The sequence below is a fragment of the Phoenix dactylifera genome, chromosome 5 (assembly GCF_051530095.1).
Source record: "Phoenix dactylifera cultivar Ajwa chromosome 5, Ajwa_hap1_PhDact_Kaust_v1.1, whole genome shotgun sequence".
Lineage (NCBI taxonomy): Eukaryota > Viridiplantae > Streptophyta > Magnoliopsida > Arecales > Arecaceae > Phoenix > Phoenix dactylifera.
Genome location: NC_143194.1, coordinates 33850929 through 33866609, shown reverse-complemented (window position 1 = coordinate 33866609; position 15681 = coordinate 33850929). Strand labels below are relative to the sequence as shown.

General features: G+C 36.0%; 1 protein-coding gene across 1 annotated transcript; it reads right to left on the bottom strand.

Annotated features, from left to right (window-relative positions):
- Nucleotides 1–7093: 7093 nt before the first annotated feature.
- LOC103723061 (mitogen-activated protein kinase 1) lies at nt 7094–15498 on the bottom strand. Its single transcript, XM_008813861.5, has 6 exons — nt 15138–15498; nt 14851–14980; nt 13147–13284; nt 10132–10464; nt 8495–8675; nt 7094–7518 (listed from the first exon to the last, which is right to left on the bottom strand). The coding sequence occupies exons 1-6, from the start codon at nt 15374–15376 to the stop codon at nt 7343–7345; spliced, it is 1197 nt and encodes a 398-aa protein (XP_008812083.1). The 5' UTR covers nt 15377–15498; the 3' UTR covers nt 7094–7342.
- Nucleotides 15499–15681: the final 183 nt, after the last annotated feature.

Sequence of the window (15681 nt, the reverse complement as noted above, 5' to 3'; positions counted from 1 at the left end):
CTCAATTTCAAGGAATAATTACTATAAACAAATCAAGAGCCAAAGAGACTAAGGAACCACAGCAAAACCAGCATTTGTGAAAAATTTCTGCTGCTATTTGCATGCATTTTTATTATATTTTGAAAGCATTAATCTTTGCCTGCAAAATCTTTGAAAATTTTAAAAATAATTTTAAAAAACAACATCAATGTATTCACTCTAGTTCATTTTTTTTCTTATTTTTTAATATAAAAATGAAATATAAAAGCAATACCAGAACAAACCTACTAATTGATTGGCCAATTAATTAATTAATTAATTAATAATTTTAAGATAATAATTATTCTTTAAATAAAATATTTTCATGTACAAATTAACAAAGAAATTTGAGAAAAAAAATCTATTCATGTAAATCAAGTCAAACCAACCTATGTAAAAAAAGAATTATATAATTATTTTAACTCATATTAATTAAATTTTGCCAAATACTTTGCAAGTTAGTCTGTGTCTCGTGAACGACTTCTTCAAATAAAACCTATAAAGTGTTCAACATCGTACATGAACTTAAATGCTTGTACAAATTTTAAAAAATAAATAAACATTTAGTACAAATTCTATATGAAATGTTTAGGGTATTTTAGTTTCTCTACAATTGACACAAGGGGTACCATGTGATTTGGGCAGTGTACAAATTTATCAATCTAAGATCCCTGAAGTACAAAATATTTTTAATTAAATACCAGGGGCCCAATGCACATTATGTTGTACAAAAAATAAAAAAAAAAATGAGAAGTCTACAAAGAGCAGAAGCTGACACAAATCATTAGTATATCAAGCTGGCATTATTTTTAAGAAACAACGGTTAAGGATAGACAATATGTACTACATTGGAATCATTTGTACCTAAACGAGAATTATTTTAGAAACACATACGTATGCACCAAACTCCAAACACACGCCTAATAAACAATAATTGCTTCATTAACTCTTTTTTTAGCGAATGAATTATTTGATTATTGGTAATGCTAACTTTCAACGCTCCGTTCCCCTCCCATTTCCCTTTTGCTTTTGGTCCTCAACTCTATTTGCCATCACAATATTTAATCGCCATCTCTTCCAATTTTGTGCTGCTTACCTCTGCCAGATTTTAAGTAAACTGGAATTTTTGGGATCACACGTCATCCAAGTGAAGTTAATATTTAACATTAACTATCCGTTTTTTCCTCCTTTCCCTTTAGCTTGACAACATTCTTGTATTTGATATCTCATACAATATTGTTTGGCTCGAGGGTTGATACAAACATGTGTAAATTTGTTATTCTTATTGGCTGTATAACGTGATGGGCTCGTCAGTTTCTGAACGAAATATATTTGTTAATTTTTAGAATTTTTTTGCATATATATCTTTTTAAATATTAAAATTTATATGAATATCCTTCTAAATTGATATTTATATGTATATCCTCATAAAATATTTATTTTGTATGTGTGTGTGTATATATATATATTGTATATCTATCCATGCCATCTAATGTCATTAAACAGTTAGCGGTTTAAAATTAAAATGAAAAAAATACCTTCAGCAGATAAACATACAAAAAGAAATGTTTATAAGGGTATACATACAAATAGCAATTTTGGAGGATATTCATAAAATTTCATATATTTAGAAGGGTATATACTCAAAAAAATTCTTGAATTTTTACATAAATACCTTTCTAAATATTAAAATTTATATGAATGCCCTCTAAATTGATCTTTACGTGCATGTCCTTACAAAATACTATTTTCTTAAGTAATATTTTTATGAAAAATATTGAAGAGTAGGCACTAGACAAATCCAAATGTTAAAATAAGTTAAAATAAAAAAAAAATAAAATTAAAATTTTTGCATGTAAATCCTCCTAAATATACAAAATTACATAAATACCCTTGCAAAATATTATTTGAATATATACTCTATAAATATTTTTTTTGCATATCTACTCATTAAGAATATTTAGTTATTTTTAATTTTAAACCGTTAATTTTTTGATAGTATTAGATAGTGTGGATATATATGTAAGAAAAAAGAAAAATAAAAGGTATAAACATAAAATAAGTTTTTTTTAAGAGTATACGTACAAATATTAATTTTTAAAAAGTATTTATATAAATTTTAATATTTAAAAAAAATGTATGTAAAAAATTTAACAGGTTTGGTTGTCGTTGAGAAAGAAAGATAGCCCCAAAAATTATTTGACATGGTGTCCATAAATACGTGGTCACAGACGAGAAAACGATCGATAATTAATTCTTCAGCGACTTATCCAAAGTTTTCCGGCGCGTTTCAGACTTGCTGCAACTCCCATTTTCCCTTGCATCTCGCATGGCCGCCGATAGTACTTGGAGGTACAAATTTAGTGGCTCTGCTCTCATATATATATATATATATATATATATATATATATATATATATATATATATATATTGATTAATTAGAATGGAGGATTGTGATTGGTGGGATATGATATAACTTCTGGTTGCCATCCGCTTGAGACTTCCGGCGAGAGTGGTTTAAGAAAAATCAAATAGTAAACTGTAGCTAAAATTGCAATTCCTTTCGTTCTATAAAAACATTGGTACATATAAAAGTATAAAATATTTCTACAACTTGAGCTGCAGAAGATCCACTTCCTCGCAGATATTGGAACCCTATAAATGGGCATTCCGCATGGTGAAACTATATAATTGGTAGAACGTAAGCATACCTATAGACTTTCACTTGATGTAATTGATAACGAAGCGACTCGAGGCATGAATGGTTTGTTCTTTTTATGCAACAAGATCAAAAATGTCTCCACATTTCTGAACCACAGAACAGTCCTACAGCTTGGACCGTAAAAATTAGAAACTCTAATGCATCCCCGCATTCTTGTCATTCTTGAAGAAATTGTAAGGACTTATTTGGTTCGAATGAAGAAAAGCATAGTCAATAAAAAAATAAAAAAATATTTCACATTTGGTTAATTTTTTAAAAAAATAATTTTTTTTATAAAATAAGATTTTTATATTTTACTCACATAGGATATAAAAAATTTAATTTCTATCAGCTGAAAATTAGGATAAATTTTTCACCCCTATGAAAAAAGCCAAACAAGTAGCCGATCTATTGATGTGATGGAGGACAGCTGGGTGACCGAGTGGCCGATCTGTCGCATGCCGACCTTGGTGGACTCGGCGAGATTATCAGGGTGTAGGGTCAGCGATCTACTGGACTTAGAGGGGGGCTGCTGGAGGGTGGGGTTGATTCGGGAGGCATTTGGAGAGCAATTGGCGGAGTTGTTTTGTCTCTCCAATCCCCACGGGGGGGGGGGGGAGTCTGACAGGTTAGTTTGGATGGCGACGGGACGGTCCCTCAGCATTGTGAGGCATATGGTGATATTGAGGAGACCATCGAGCATGTTCTTCTGCAGTGCCCCAGGGCCTGTGAGATATGGCGGAGGTCACCGACCCCACTACCAGACACGGTGGGTTCAGCACAAGACCTGATGCAGTTATTGAAAGACTCCATGAGGAGTTCTAGATCTGTTGAGGATGGGATTCTTAGGGCGTACCTGTCCTACCATATATGGCTGGACAGGAATGCTGGTATATTTGAGGGGAGGCGGTCGCCTCCGTGGATAGTGGTGGACAGTGCGACGTGTCACGCGAGAGAGGTTATTGCAGCTACCGTTGTGGATTCTTCTGGGATGGCTAGGGACACCTGGGGTACTCACGCTGTTTCAGCGCCCTGTTTTTTCCTCGTTTCTTGGGCACCCCCACCTCTTAGCTATCTCAAAGTAAATTTTGATGGTAGCAGGTCAGCGGATGGCGCGACTGAAGGGGTTAGCTTTGTGATCAGAGACCACTGTAGTAGGATGCTTGCTGCAGATGGGCGCTGGACACCTGGGCTCACTATTGTTGGGGCAGAGTTGCGGGCTGCCTGGGAGGGGTTATCCTACGTCAGGCATGTGCTTGGTGTAAAGCGGGTACACCTTGAAGGGTACTCAGCGGTGGTGATCGACTGGATCCGGGGGGTGGACAGGTATGGTGATGGTCATCTCCTTATCCGGGAGACACGCAGGATGGCTCAGTCGATGGACGACTTTCAGGCAGTTCATGTGTTTAGAGAGGCGAATAGGGCTGCAGACTGGGTCGCCTTCTATGTCACCTGGCACTCCGGAAATTTTTTGTGGACGTCCGGATCATATGTTCATTTTGCTTTGTTATTTTTATAATCATAATTTATAATTATATATTTTAATATTATTTTAATTATATATATAATTATTTATATTATATTATTTATAATTTATATAAATAAAATGCATAAAAAAATAGAATGTATAAATAATCATTTATTTTATTAAGATGATAGAATGAAAATTCTACTAATTAGTATGTGACTAATTAGTCCTTATTTATGTGATTTTCTGCTCGGATTGGATGCTTTCAATTCCTTAGTAGAGCTAATTCTTGTCTTAAATAAATAAATAAATAAAAAAAAAAGCCAAACAGGCTCATTACATAGTCCTCACACAACCTCGTTGGGAATCTATTCGCCCAGACACAGTGCTCCTCCTTTTCTCGCCACTCATTAGCCCATGTTTCCACCCATATAATAAGTTAATAACCATACATCGAGATGAAAAAAATGAAATCCCATATCATGCCTTGCGCTACCCACCACACCCTTATGCCATGCTGCTGCTCCTCGGCCGCACCTTTTGTCTCGTCGGTGGCATCCTCGGTCACTGCCTCCGAATCACCTGCGGACGATAAAGCAATGCCTCCATTCCCATATTGATTGGACCCACGTAGTTAAAGCTAACAGGAATAGCTTGAGAAAATAAAGTCTGGAGTGGCTGGTTGGCAGGAAGTTTTTGTCTCTGGTAAGTGAGTATCATGGAGGTCAGTATTTGTTTTCCTTTTTTTCTCTTTGATAAAACGGGATCATAACGACAGAAGATGTGGCGAGGGAAAAAATGTTCAAATTCGTTAAAAGTTATATAACTATAATAAAATATACGATTAACCAATATTTATCGAATTTGATAAAAAAATTTCAATGGGAGCAAAAATTTTCAGGAACATTTAGAATATTTTGTTTCTGTAGAAAAATTGAATGGAGTTATCTACGAGTGCCTTCTTTTGCAGCTTCTTTCAAACTCCATTAAATGGTTCATTAACCCTATGAATGAAAGCACTGATTGGTCTTTCCCCATTCAAAAAAAGGCGGGAGTGGTTTCAGAAATTTACAAGGAAAACATATGGGAAAATTGCTCAAACTTTATGATCTCTCCATGAACTATTGCATGTAAAATTAACAGGCATAGAGAAATGAAAATAAAAAATGAAGAGAAAGCTCGTGGAAAAGAATTAGAGAGAAATATTGACTTAATATAAATATGTTATGAATTCAAAGAATCATGACAAGTTTCAATTATCCATTAATTAACAAAATAAATAATTAAGTTATTAACAAAATACTCTGATTAACTTAAAAATACCTTTTAATGATTATGACAATTGTTGTCCGGTGTATGCATTGAATATAAGACAACAAAATGGACATGTGCCTATGCTCATGGGACATGAATATTCAATTCAGAGCAGGTTTTGGAACATGCATGCATGCATGCATGTATGTATAAGAGACTCACACTAGACCCACAAAAAAAAATAAAAAGAGAACATACAAATAGAAATATATATCTATAGTATACATATGCAAGAACCAAGAAACAGGAATGCTAGGCTTATCTAAGCTTTCCTATTCTATTGCAGTAAGGACTATTCGATCGTCCTTGGCAGCAAGAAAGGGATACTAATTCTCCATCTGAGTAGCCCAAAGTTCTTCCCAGTAGGCAGAATATGGTTTTGCCGATCTCTAGCAGAGAGAAGGGGCAACACATAGTCATGGATTTTAATTATTTTGGTCAACTCGCAAGTCTGGGAAACAGTCTTTGTGTAGTCTGCTTTCGTCTCCCGGCTCTAAATTCTTTAGGTCATTTTTCAGCACAGAAGACAGTCATTCTCGAACAACCTTGCCTTTTATTTTAGTGCTAAAGATTCACGAGCATTCCGGCTCATCTCAAAGAATATGCTAAAATAACCATAGTCTTTTGTCTAATGGAAAAGGCTTAGAATGATTCCACTCATGCAAGAAATTCAAATGAGGAAATCTAACTATCTCCAGTAACCAAGTAAAGAATAAGCGCTTATAAAATGCTCATCTCAGTCCTTAGGAAGGGAACTTACCTATTTAAGAGCTGTTTGGATATTCCTACATAATTGGGTTTAAAATCTCAAAGGACTTAAGGTTGTTGCCCGTCTAGCTCCCATCTTTTAAAAACCTACCCAATCCTAGCCTTTGGGTTGTACAAGGGATCGAAGGGCCATTTTTCTTCTCACGGAGAATTTGGACTACAAGGTGTTTAATTGATAGAGCCATACTTAAATGAATGACCTAATCCATAGATCATGTAGAATTTTCAGCTCAATCCTATAAAAATATTCAAACAAATCTTTAGAGCATGTTTGGAAAATCTAGCACGATTAAACTAAATTTCCTACTGGATTCGGTGAATTGGGCTGCTTATTGAGTATGACCCCTCTCAATCCAGTACCCTCCTAATTCTATTGAAACAAGAAATCTTCATACATCTTTTTTTTCTTCCTGCAAAACAATATCCCATAGGCTTGGGATTTAGACTAAAATTTAGTTGATCCCTTGGAGGACCATGGGTAGGCGAGCTGATGGGCATGATTCCTAGATGAATATCCAAACAAGCCCAAATGTGGTGGCACTTCCCTCTCAAAAGTTAAAAGCAAATTTCAAGCATTAGCTCTCATTTTCTAGAATGAGTATGAGCCTTCACAACTGGCTTTCCATTGTAAATACAAACTCGGCTGTGATCAAAAAGTCACTTTTGCTCTTTCCACTCCTTTCCTTTATTGAGACCTTTCAGGTGGATTCTCCACTAGGTCAGCATGCATCTGTACTCAGGATAAACTTCCTGATTAAGATATACAAGAATGAACTCTTATATGGCAAGCATAGATTTTCATTATTTATACTGACTAGAGAAAGTAGAAACAAGTCACATTTAAATAACCATAAAAAGTATCATACAGACGCACAAGCATCCATACAATCACCCATAAATATCCTCCCACTCCAAGTCCCTGCCTATCAGATCACAGCCACCAAATAGAATCAAAAAGCTCTGCTGAAGCACATATATATACATGGACGAATCAGTAGCAGTTGCATGCAAAAGCCACATGAATTGCGCTGATCAAAGGTCAAAGGGTCAACAAACCGGACCGTTGGAAACTCTTATTGTTGTCGGTGCTCAGGGTTGAATGCGAGAGCCTCCCGGTAGATTAGCTCTTTCATTTGTTCTTCTGAGAGAGCATGCTGCTCAAAATCAAAGCTGAAGGGTGTCATGCAGACAGGTTCGTCGCTGATGTCATGCAAGGATGCCAAATAGGGATGTGCCAGTGCATCTTCAACTGCAACAAATTGGGAAGCGAATATGAAAAGATTGCAAACATGAGAAGGATCGAGCATATATGTTTAAACTGCTGAAACAAATCAATCTTCAGAATGATCTAAGAGTGCAAATAAAGAAGCGGATGACAGATGATTTGAGGGGGAAAAATGATCCACTTGAACAAGAAATTCTGTAGATCTGCAAATAGCCGTAGTTCCTACAATCCTACTTGACAAACCACTGTATACCACCCTACACTTCCAATAAATCAAGTAACCATCTTGGCCAAACAGAAATGGAGTAAAAGACAGAGAGCAAGACAGAAACATAGGTTTGAGCTTTTATTAGGGCTCTTGATGGGAGTGCTGGAAAGTCAAATTAGCATTTTAGTCCAGTTGAACCATTGCAAGCATAGTGGCCAACACCCTTTGTGTACAAGAACATAACAGGCACTCCTGTTTGCAGATAAAGTTAAACGAAAAAATAACTGCATAAAATGAGTTCAGACAATGTTGGTAAAGTGGGTTTTAGCTTAAACTGCAAGAGCATTTTGAGGAACAGATGGGACAGTATTAAAAGCGGAGAACACCTAATTAGAACTTTATTCCAGATAAAAAGATATAACAAGTTTAAACAAGGCAATTGCAGTTGAATGAATTGTGTCCAGAGGTACCTAGAATGAGATCACTATATTCTAAGAACAAGCACTAAACGACTCAATAATAGTTGTGGCAGAATGTCACTGTCAAGAGTGTTTAAAGCATAACTTGCTTATGATGATGCTCCATATTGTACATCATAACAATAAAAATATAAAACACTGGGGAAGTTCAAATTTGAGTACTCATTATGTAACAGTTCGAGGAGGAAAAGCCAAAGCAACTTACATGCAGAAGTATGATTTCCAATGAAGGCATATTTTACTTTATTACTTTATCTTATCACTATTACAGATTGATATAATCTAACAAGCAGAACGGGTAGAATGTACTTACCAGTTATTCTCTGTCTAGGATCAAATGTTAACATCTTTTCAACAAGATCAATAGCTAAAGGGTGAACATGGGGGAACTTTTGAGGGAAGGATTGCCGTGCATGGCGAGGAAGTTGGTGAATATATCTTCTTGCATTTTCATTCACAAAATCCAAATCAGCCTCATTTGGAGTGCCTATAAGCTGCATGGTGCAACACAAATTACTTTAGCTGACCCACGTATTAGCATGCATTGCAAAAACACCAGTAATACAATATTGCACAACTAATTACCACACAACATTGCCGTTTGCATCCAACATAACCTACAAAGAGTGAAGAAGAACACATAATATTATAGTTATGAATGATGTGCACAAAAGACCATAACCATGAGGCACATAAATCAAGGTTTGGGCACAACACTAGTCCTAGAAGACCCTTAAAACCTAAGACTTATCCCATTTATATTTTGTCAGTTTGATGGATCAAAAGTTAACCAACAAAGTTTTGCTAAGAGTGAAAAAGTATACTAGAGGAGGTGCAGGTTTTGCACCATCTATGAACAAAATGACAAGAAATAGATGGAGACTTGAGACCATCCAATTATGTGCAAGAAAGCTCTAAGGAGTTCTCAGAAAGGAGAGGTTCTGAAATATACAATAAAGAATCATACAAGATCAGAAATAGATCTATGTTAACATGGATGAAAGTTAACAAAAAAGATTTGGAAGAACTTGCAATAACACTAGGGACAGCCCTTAATAGGAAAGACTAGTAAACAAGAGTCATTAAGCTGCCCCCAATAATCGGGGCAAGATTTGATGGTTATAGTTAATTGGTTATCAAGTTTAAAGACTAATAAAGTGTGAAGGTTATTGTCATTAAAATAAGGTAAGCACATGTTAATAAAACAGCAACTTAATTTGTTGCATGGATCATTATTGGTCACAAACCAATTGACAGCGAATATCAATGCTAGATCTACCACCTAATTACTAGAAAAATAGTCCAAACAACTGACATGAATCATGTTTCAAGTTGTACAAAAGGTTTAACGAATATCCAAAACTAAGCCTATCACAATGTAGGTCATAATCATTCAATCAGCATTTGAATATGTCTGCGTATTAAAGATATCCAATTGTTCTGGTCATGGCAATCCAAAACGAGCCCCTTTGGCTGACTGGTTTATATGAAGGGGCACAACCTACTCCTGGCATTAGGACAAGCAACATATGGTCATTATGACATTAAGATGCTATATCCATCAAATGATTAAGATTTCTTTTTTTTTACAAAAAAGATCAAAGATAAAGCAAGAGAAATAGACCGACTTAACCGCTAGAGTTGGATTTCTGAATTCTTTTGCTACTTATCTCCATTTAAAAGAGTTTGTTTTCTCAATGTAACTAGTAAGCATTTTCAAATCTTTCCATATATCTTCCACTTATCTAATTATCTCATACTTTCTTATGGTAATTATCAATGCATTGGTATGTTGAATAATGAAGCAAGCACTGATTTAGCATGTTATCAGGAAACTGACATACGCCTTACTTCATTCCATCATGGACAAAAGGAAAAAAAAAGAAGATAGAAAATAAATTTTTGAATAAGTGATACATAGGAAACATGGTTAAAAAGAGATGGATCAACCTCCATTAGTAAACGTAGCTGGTGGACATGGTCCCTTCCTGGAAATAAAGGTTTCCGGTCCATCAGTTCCATAAAAATGCAGCCAACAGACCACACATCAATTGCCGCAGTATACTCTGAAGAATTCAACAATAGCTCTGGTGCTCTGTACCATCTTGTTACAACATACTCTGTCATGAAATCAGTTTCTGAGGTAGTACGCGCAAGTCCAAAGTCACAAATCTTTAAATCACAGTTAGCATTTAAGAGGAGGTTGCTTGGTTTTAAGTCTCTGTGAAGAACATTAGCTGAATGTATATATTTTAATCCACGAAGTATCTGATAAAGGAAATACTGCACAAAGAAAGGGGAGGAAAAGAAACAGATCAAATGAATTAATTGTTCAAGTACAAAAATATAAAATTATGCAGAAATGCATGGAAGAGATATACAGTAATAGTAACAAGAGAATGCAGTTTTCAAAAATATCTTGTTTGAAGGTCACAAGTTCAATAAATGGAGCCACATGCATGCTGGTCCATCCAGAACAAGAAGCAAGAAAAAGATAAGTAGTATAATAGTCATCGCTCAATATCTCAAGAAAAAGATTAGTATAAAGAATCAAAGTAATTGTTGCATGATAGAACGTTTAGACTGCAAACGATAACCATTGTAGTGATTCATCAAATATGTGACACATTATGAAGGAAAAAACCTACTGTGATTCTTGAGGTGCTCAGCAGACACAGTTAAGAGTCATGGTGGATACTTATTCATTAGAATTGTTGTTGCCATACAGAAAACAGAAAAGAAGCTGACCATAGTATCATTCATCTTCACTTAGTTAAGGAATGATCATGTAATATTCTATCAGTTTCCAGATAAAATCACTCAGACTTCAAGAAACTGATGAGTTCACTGTCATCTCAAAACATAAGAAGCCTGGGAGTCTAGAAAGTGTTGAAGCAGCCTTAAACTAGAAGTGAAGCTTCCGTAAACCCCACTAGATGTTTGTGAAATTATTGACAAGCAAACATTTAACTGAAGTGCGGGAGGTAAAATTGTCATTTTCCTTTTCAAAACAGTTTCATCATATGCAATATTGCATGAATCTGATGTTTAACAGTGTGTTCAGGAATTAGTGAACTGTGAACATGTGGTTGAACATAACACGCTTGTCAAAGACCACCAAAGCAAGCATCATGTTGCTTATGTAATAATGAAGACATAAACACAATAACAAGTTGCTAAATGTGGACCTCCATGGACTTTCTGTTGCCTTTGCCAAAAAAGTTCAAAATATGTCAAAAAAATCAACTTTCTTGCCTTCTTTAATGATTATCATATCCCCAAAAAATGCAAATTTAACAGTTCCGATTATATCATGCTAGGAAATTCCCCTTGGTATAGAACTTACCTTTAAAACCAACAGAATTGGGCATTCATCATGTTAGATGGGAAACATAAATGATTTAAGCAGATAAAGTGGTGGACATGACTTAAGGTAAAGTTGGTTATAAACAAGGTTCGCCGTACCGGTACTGGACCCCATACCAGCGCCACACTAGCATAGTATCGGTACAGTACAATACGGAGTTGTTTTGACGTACCGAGTGTCAGTACGCCACAGGTACGATACGTTTGATACCGTCCGGTTTGGTATGGTACATCATACCATGGTTATAAAGTGGTTGAAAGGTGCATATTTCATTTCTTAGCCTTTGGCTTGCCAGTTAGACAAAAAAATTCATACTACTCACGTAATGTAATTCAGACTATTCACTAACAGTTGCTTATGGTGGCAAGTTGAGAAATTATACCCTTCAAAAGAATCCCGTACAATATGATGACAAGCTAACAGGGTCATACCAAAAGAAAATAACAACTAATGCCAAAGCTTGGCAATGAACGGAACATGAGCATGGCATCGCTCAAGCCCAAGATTAGCTAATGGAAATACTTGTGAGCTTAATACCAGCACCAATAAAGAAGTCAGAAGATTATAACATATGAAGTTTTTTAGTTTGAGGGTTGCAGCTTGCAATTAATTCAATTTGCTCTTCTCTCTTACACCAACTAGGAGAGTGGAAAAGGCCATTAAAAATGGAACAAAAAAGGTTCTGATCCACTGTAGATATAGAAAGGAGAGTGGGAGGTATCCTTGATCTCTACTGGAACATGGAAGATGTTGAGAAGTCATCTGGCAGCAACCTCTCACCTAAAAATCTTGGTGATATTTCAATGGAAGAGACAAGTACCATAGGCGCATTTTATACATGAAATTGCAATCAGGTTTATGCTAAATCAACTTTTTGTATAGAATGAAATGTAATATATCGACAAACTCTTAGTTCTGTATCCAAGTTTTTCATTTAGACCAATATCTCGGCCAGGATAACAGTTTGTATTAGTACCGGGTACCCACAAATACAATATATTTGAAATGACAGTCTTTCTTATCTTAGTTGATGTGACTTATGTATCTTGAGATATTGACCAATACAACATTAACATACTACCTGAGATTTTTCCATCTTTGTATTATTACCTTAAATGGATTTTCTGATAAGCCAATATCTATAAATGCCTTTAAATAGCAGCTAGCATTGGTTAAACTATATCGGTTGAGATATCGATATCTCCGCATATATTGGACCAGATATCAAAATGCCTTGGTTCTTTCCAGAATATTCTGGATTTCCAATCTCAGCATAGAAAAACCAAGATCTTGGTTCATCTTCCTTTCAATCACACAGCAAGATGGCCAATATCACGCATTAAGAGAACTTGGGTGCACTGTGATTTACCATCTTATGGATTTCCCACATAAATCTCTTTTCTAGCTGCCTTTTTTTTCCTTTAATAATAAACTATATGTGTCCCCATGGCAAATAGAAGGGAGTCAAAAACTTGCATCAATCTCTAAAGTGTTATTAGAAGATTAAGTCAATAAACTATAGTAAAGTATGTTCCACATAATGTAACAATAAATGAAAATCCCTATTTTGGACAAAAGCCAAGTTATAATAACATAACCTGACAGTGTTCCTCGGACAAAGCTTGATTTGAGCGAATAATTTGATGGAGATCAGTATCCATTAATTCATAAGCAATGTAGACATCATTGAATATTTCCCGCACAGGAGGTGGTATTATATCTCTGATAGCGACAACCTGTATTGCAGATATATGAGATAAAATCAGAAAACAGAACCAAATTCAGACTTAATATGTGATACAATCATGTAAAATTCAGAGGCTCCTCCCACAAGAAAATCAATTAGTCGCAAAGCAAGCATGTTCTCTTGCCTAAGATCCAGACTTAGATAAAATGATATTATTTTCTTACCATACCTTAAGCAAATGAGGCTGCAAGAACCAATAACTGTTATAGATATTACTACTAACTACTGGACACAAACAAAACGTATGACAGAAAGATACTTTAACCTCATTAAACTTGACAGTGAGCAGAGCCTTATAAGTAATTATTTGTAAAATCTTATAAAGCATGATACTTTGAATAACCAAAACCATTAAATGGAATGGATAAAAGAGGTGCCAGAAATCAACAGGCTATTGTAAGTTTATTGCCGGAAAAGATAACCTAATAGCTTTACACGGACAGAAGTATAAGAGGTTCCATACCAGCCAGAGAGACAAAAACTGTTGGGTGGAGCAGTCAAGTTTAAGTGAATGCTATATAAATTCAATGAGAACTAAAAATATCAAAGTAATTGTTGAGAACAATACCACTCAAAAGTGGAAGAAAAATTTAACAACTATAATAGTTCACAATCCATAGGAACCAGTTAATGTAAGTGTGCAGGAGTATTTCCTTTTCAACTACTATCTTTTCAGACAATCAGATCAAGTTGTAACGAACACATAACTATAATGTATTAACATTACTAAAAGAAGGAAAAGGTTAAAGGCAAAAATAACTATATAATGGATGTCCCTATCATGAAGTTGGATTGATATATATGCATCAGATTGAAGTAGTAGCATGGATCATACTAAAAATATGTTTTTTTTTTACTTCTTTGACAAAAATATGAGTGCCAATTGGTGATTTGATTTCACATACGATTTTATGGAAGGAAAATGTGTTAGTGACTTAAGATACAGGAGGATACTTAAAAGTTTTCCTTTTTCTTCATATATATAACTTGATCACAGGTTTCTTTCTCTCTCTTTCCTTTTGAGGAGTTCTGAGAATTATGTTTAAGGAACTACCCTTTTTGGGGGTCTGAACCAAGAAGATTTAACCTTTTCAGTAAAAGATACCATCTTTGCTAAATTTTGCCAGCTCAGCCTTCCAAACGTTATTCTTTTGACATTTGATCCTACTTCCTCGTTATTCTTAATTGCTACATCAGAAGGCAAGATATATCCTACTCACATTTTCATCTTCAATCACGACAAAAATAAAAATCACATTTAATTTAATCTTGAGCTATCAAGCAATACAAACTTATGATGACAGACAGCAGATTCCTTAGCTGGCATCATCATAAACGACTAGCGAACACAGATAATTCATGCCAAGGAGTTCTGCCCAGTTATAGAAACCGCTCATCAAAGTGTAAAATTGCCATACAATAACCCTAGCATGGATATTAGTCCCTTCCGAATCAACTTACTGACATATGGATATGTAAATATTAGCAAGCAGCGTCAGAAAGACAGAGCGCCATAGAGAGAGAGAGAGAGCAAGACAGAGAGAGAGTCACTAACATTTTCATGATCCATGTGCCTAAGAAGCTTTATCTCACGCAGCGTCCTCTTTGCGTCGATCCTGTTATCGAAAGCGTTGGCGATCTTCTTGATCGCTACTTGCTCACCTGTCTCCGAATTCCAAGCCGAGCTGAATCCACAGAACAACAGAGCGAGAAGATTAGCGATCTTGAGAGATCAAGAAACAAGCAAAAGAACGATTTTTTTTATTATGGAAATCAACGAGGCCCATGGAAAAATTCCGCATCTAAAGAAGAGCAGATGGGAGGGAGAGAGAGAGAGAGTACCAGACGATCCCGTAGGCACCCTTTCCGATGGGCATGATGGGGGGCTTGTATTTGGAGGTCACCTCGAAAATGTTCCCGAAGATGTTGTACTGGATGAAGCTCCCGCCGTGGCTGAGCGTCGCCTGAATGCTTTCCAGCCCGGGCGGAGGCGGCGCTGCAGCGGCCGGCGGCGCCGGCCCCCCAGGGGGCGGCCCCGCCTCCGCCATGTCGGCGTCGGAGGGCTGAGCTCCCGCATCCATCCGTCCCTCCTGGGGACCGAAAAAACCCTAGGGGCAGAGGCAGCAGCGATAGAAACAGGCGAGTATTCGATCCGCTCGTCCCCCCTTCTCTCCCTTCTTTAAGTCTTAACTACAGAAGAGCTATTATTTCATTCTTGTTTTTCTTATTTCTTGGCTTCTATTTTTCTCTCTCTCCGTGACAAGTGCGGAAGAGGCCAAAACGAAGTTCCAGAGTTTAAGTATTTAATTCATCCGTTGTTATTATTATTTGGATTTTGGATTTGGGACCGCTCCCCCTTTAAGTTGATTGAAATGATATATGGAAT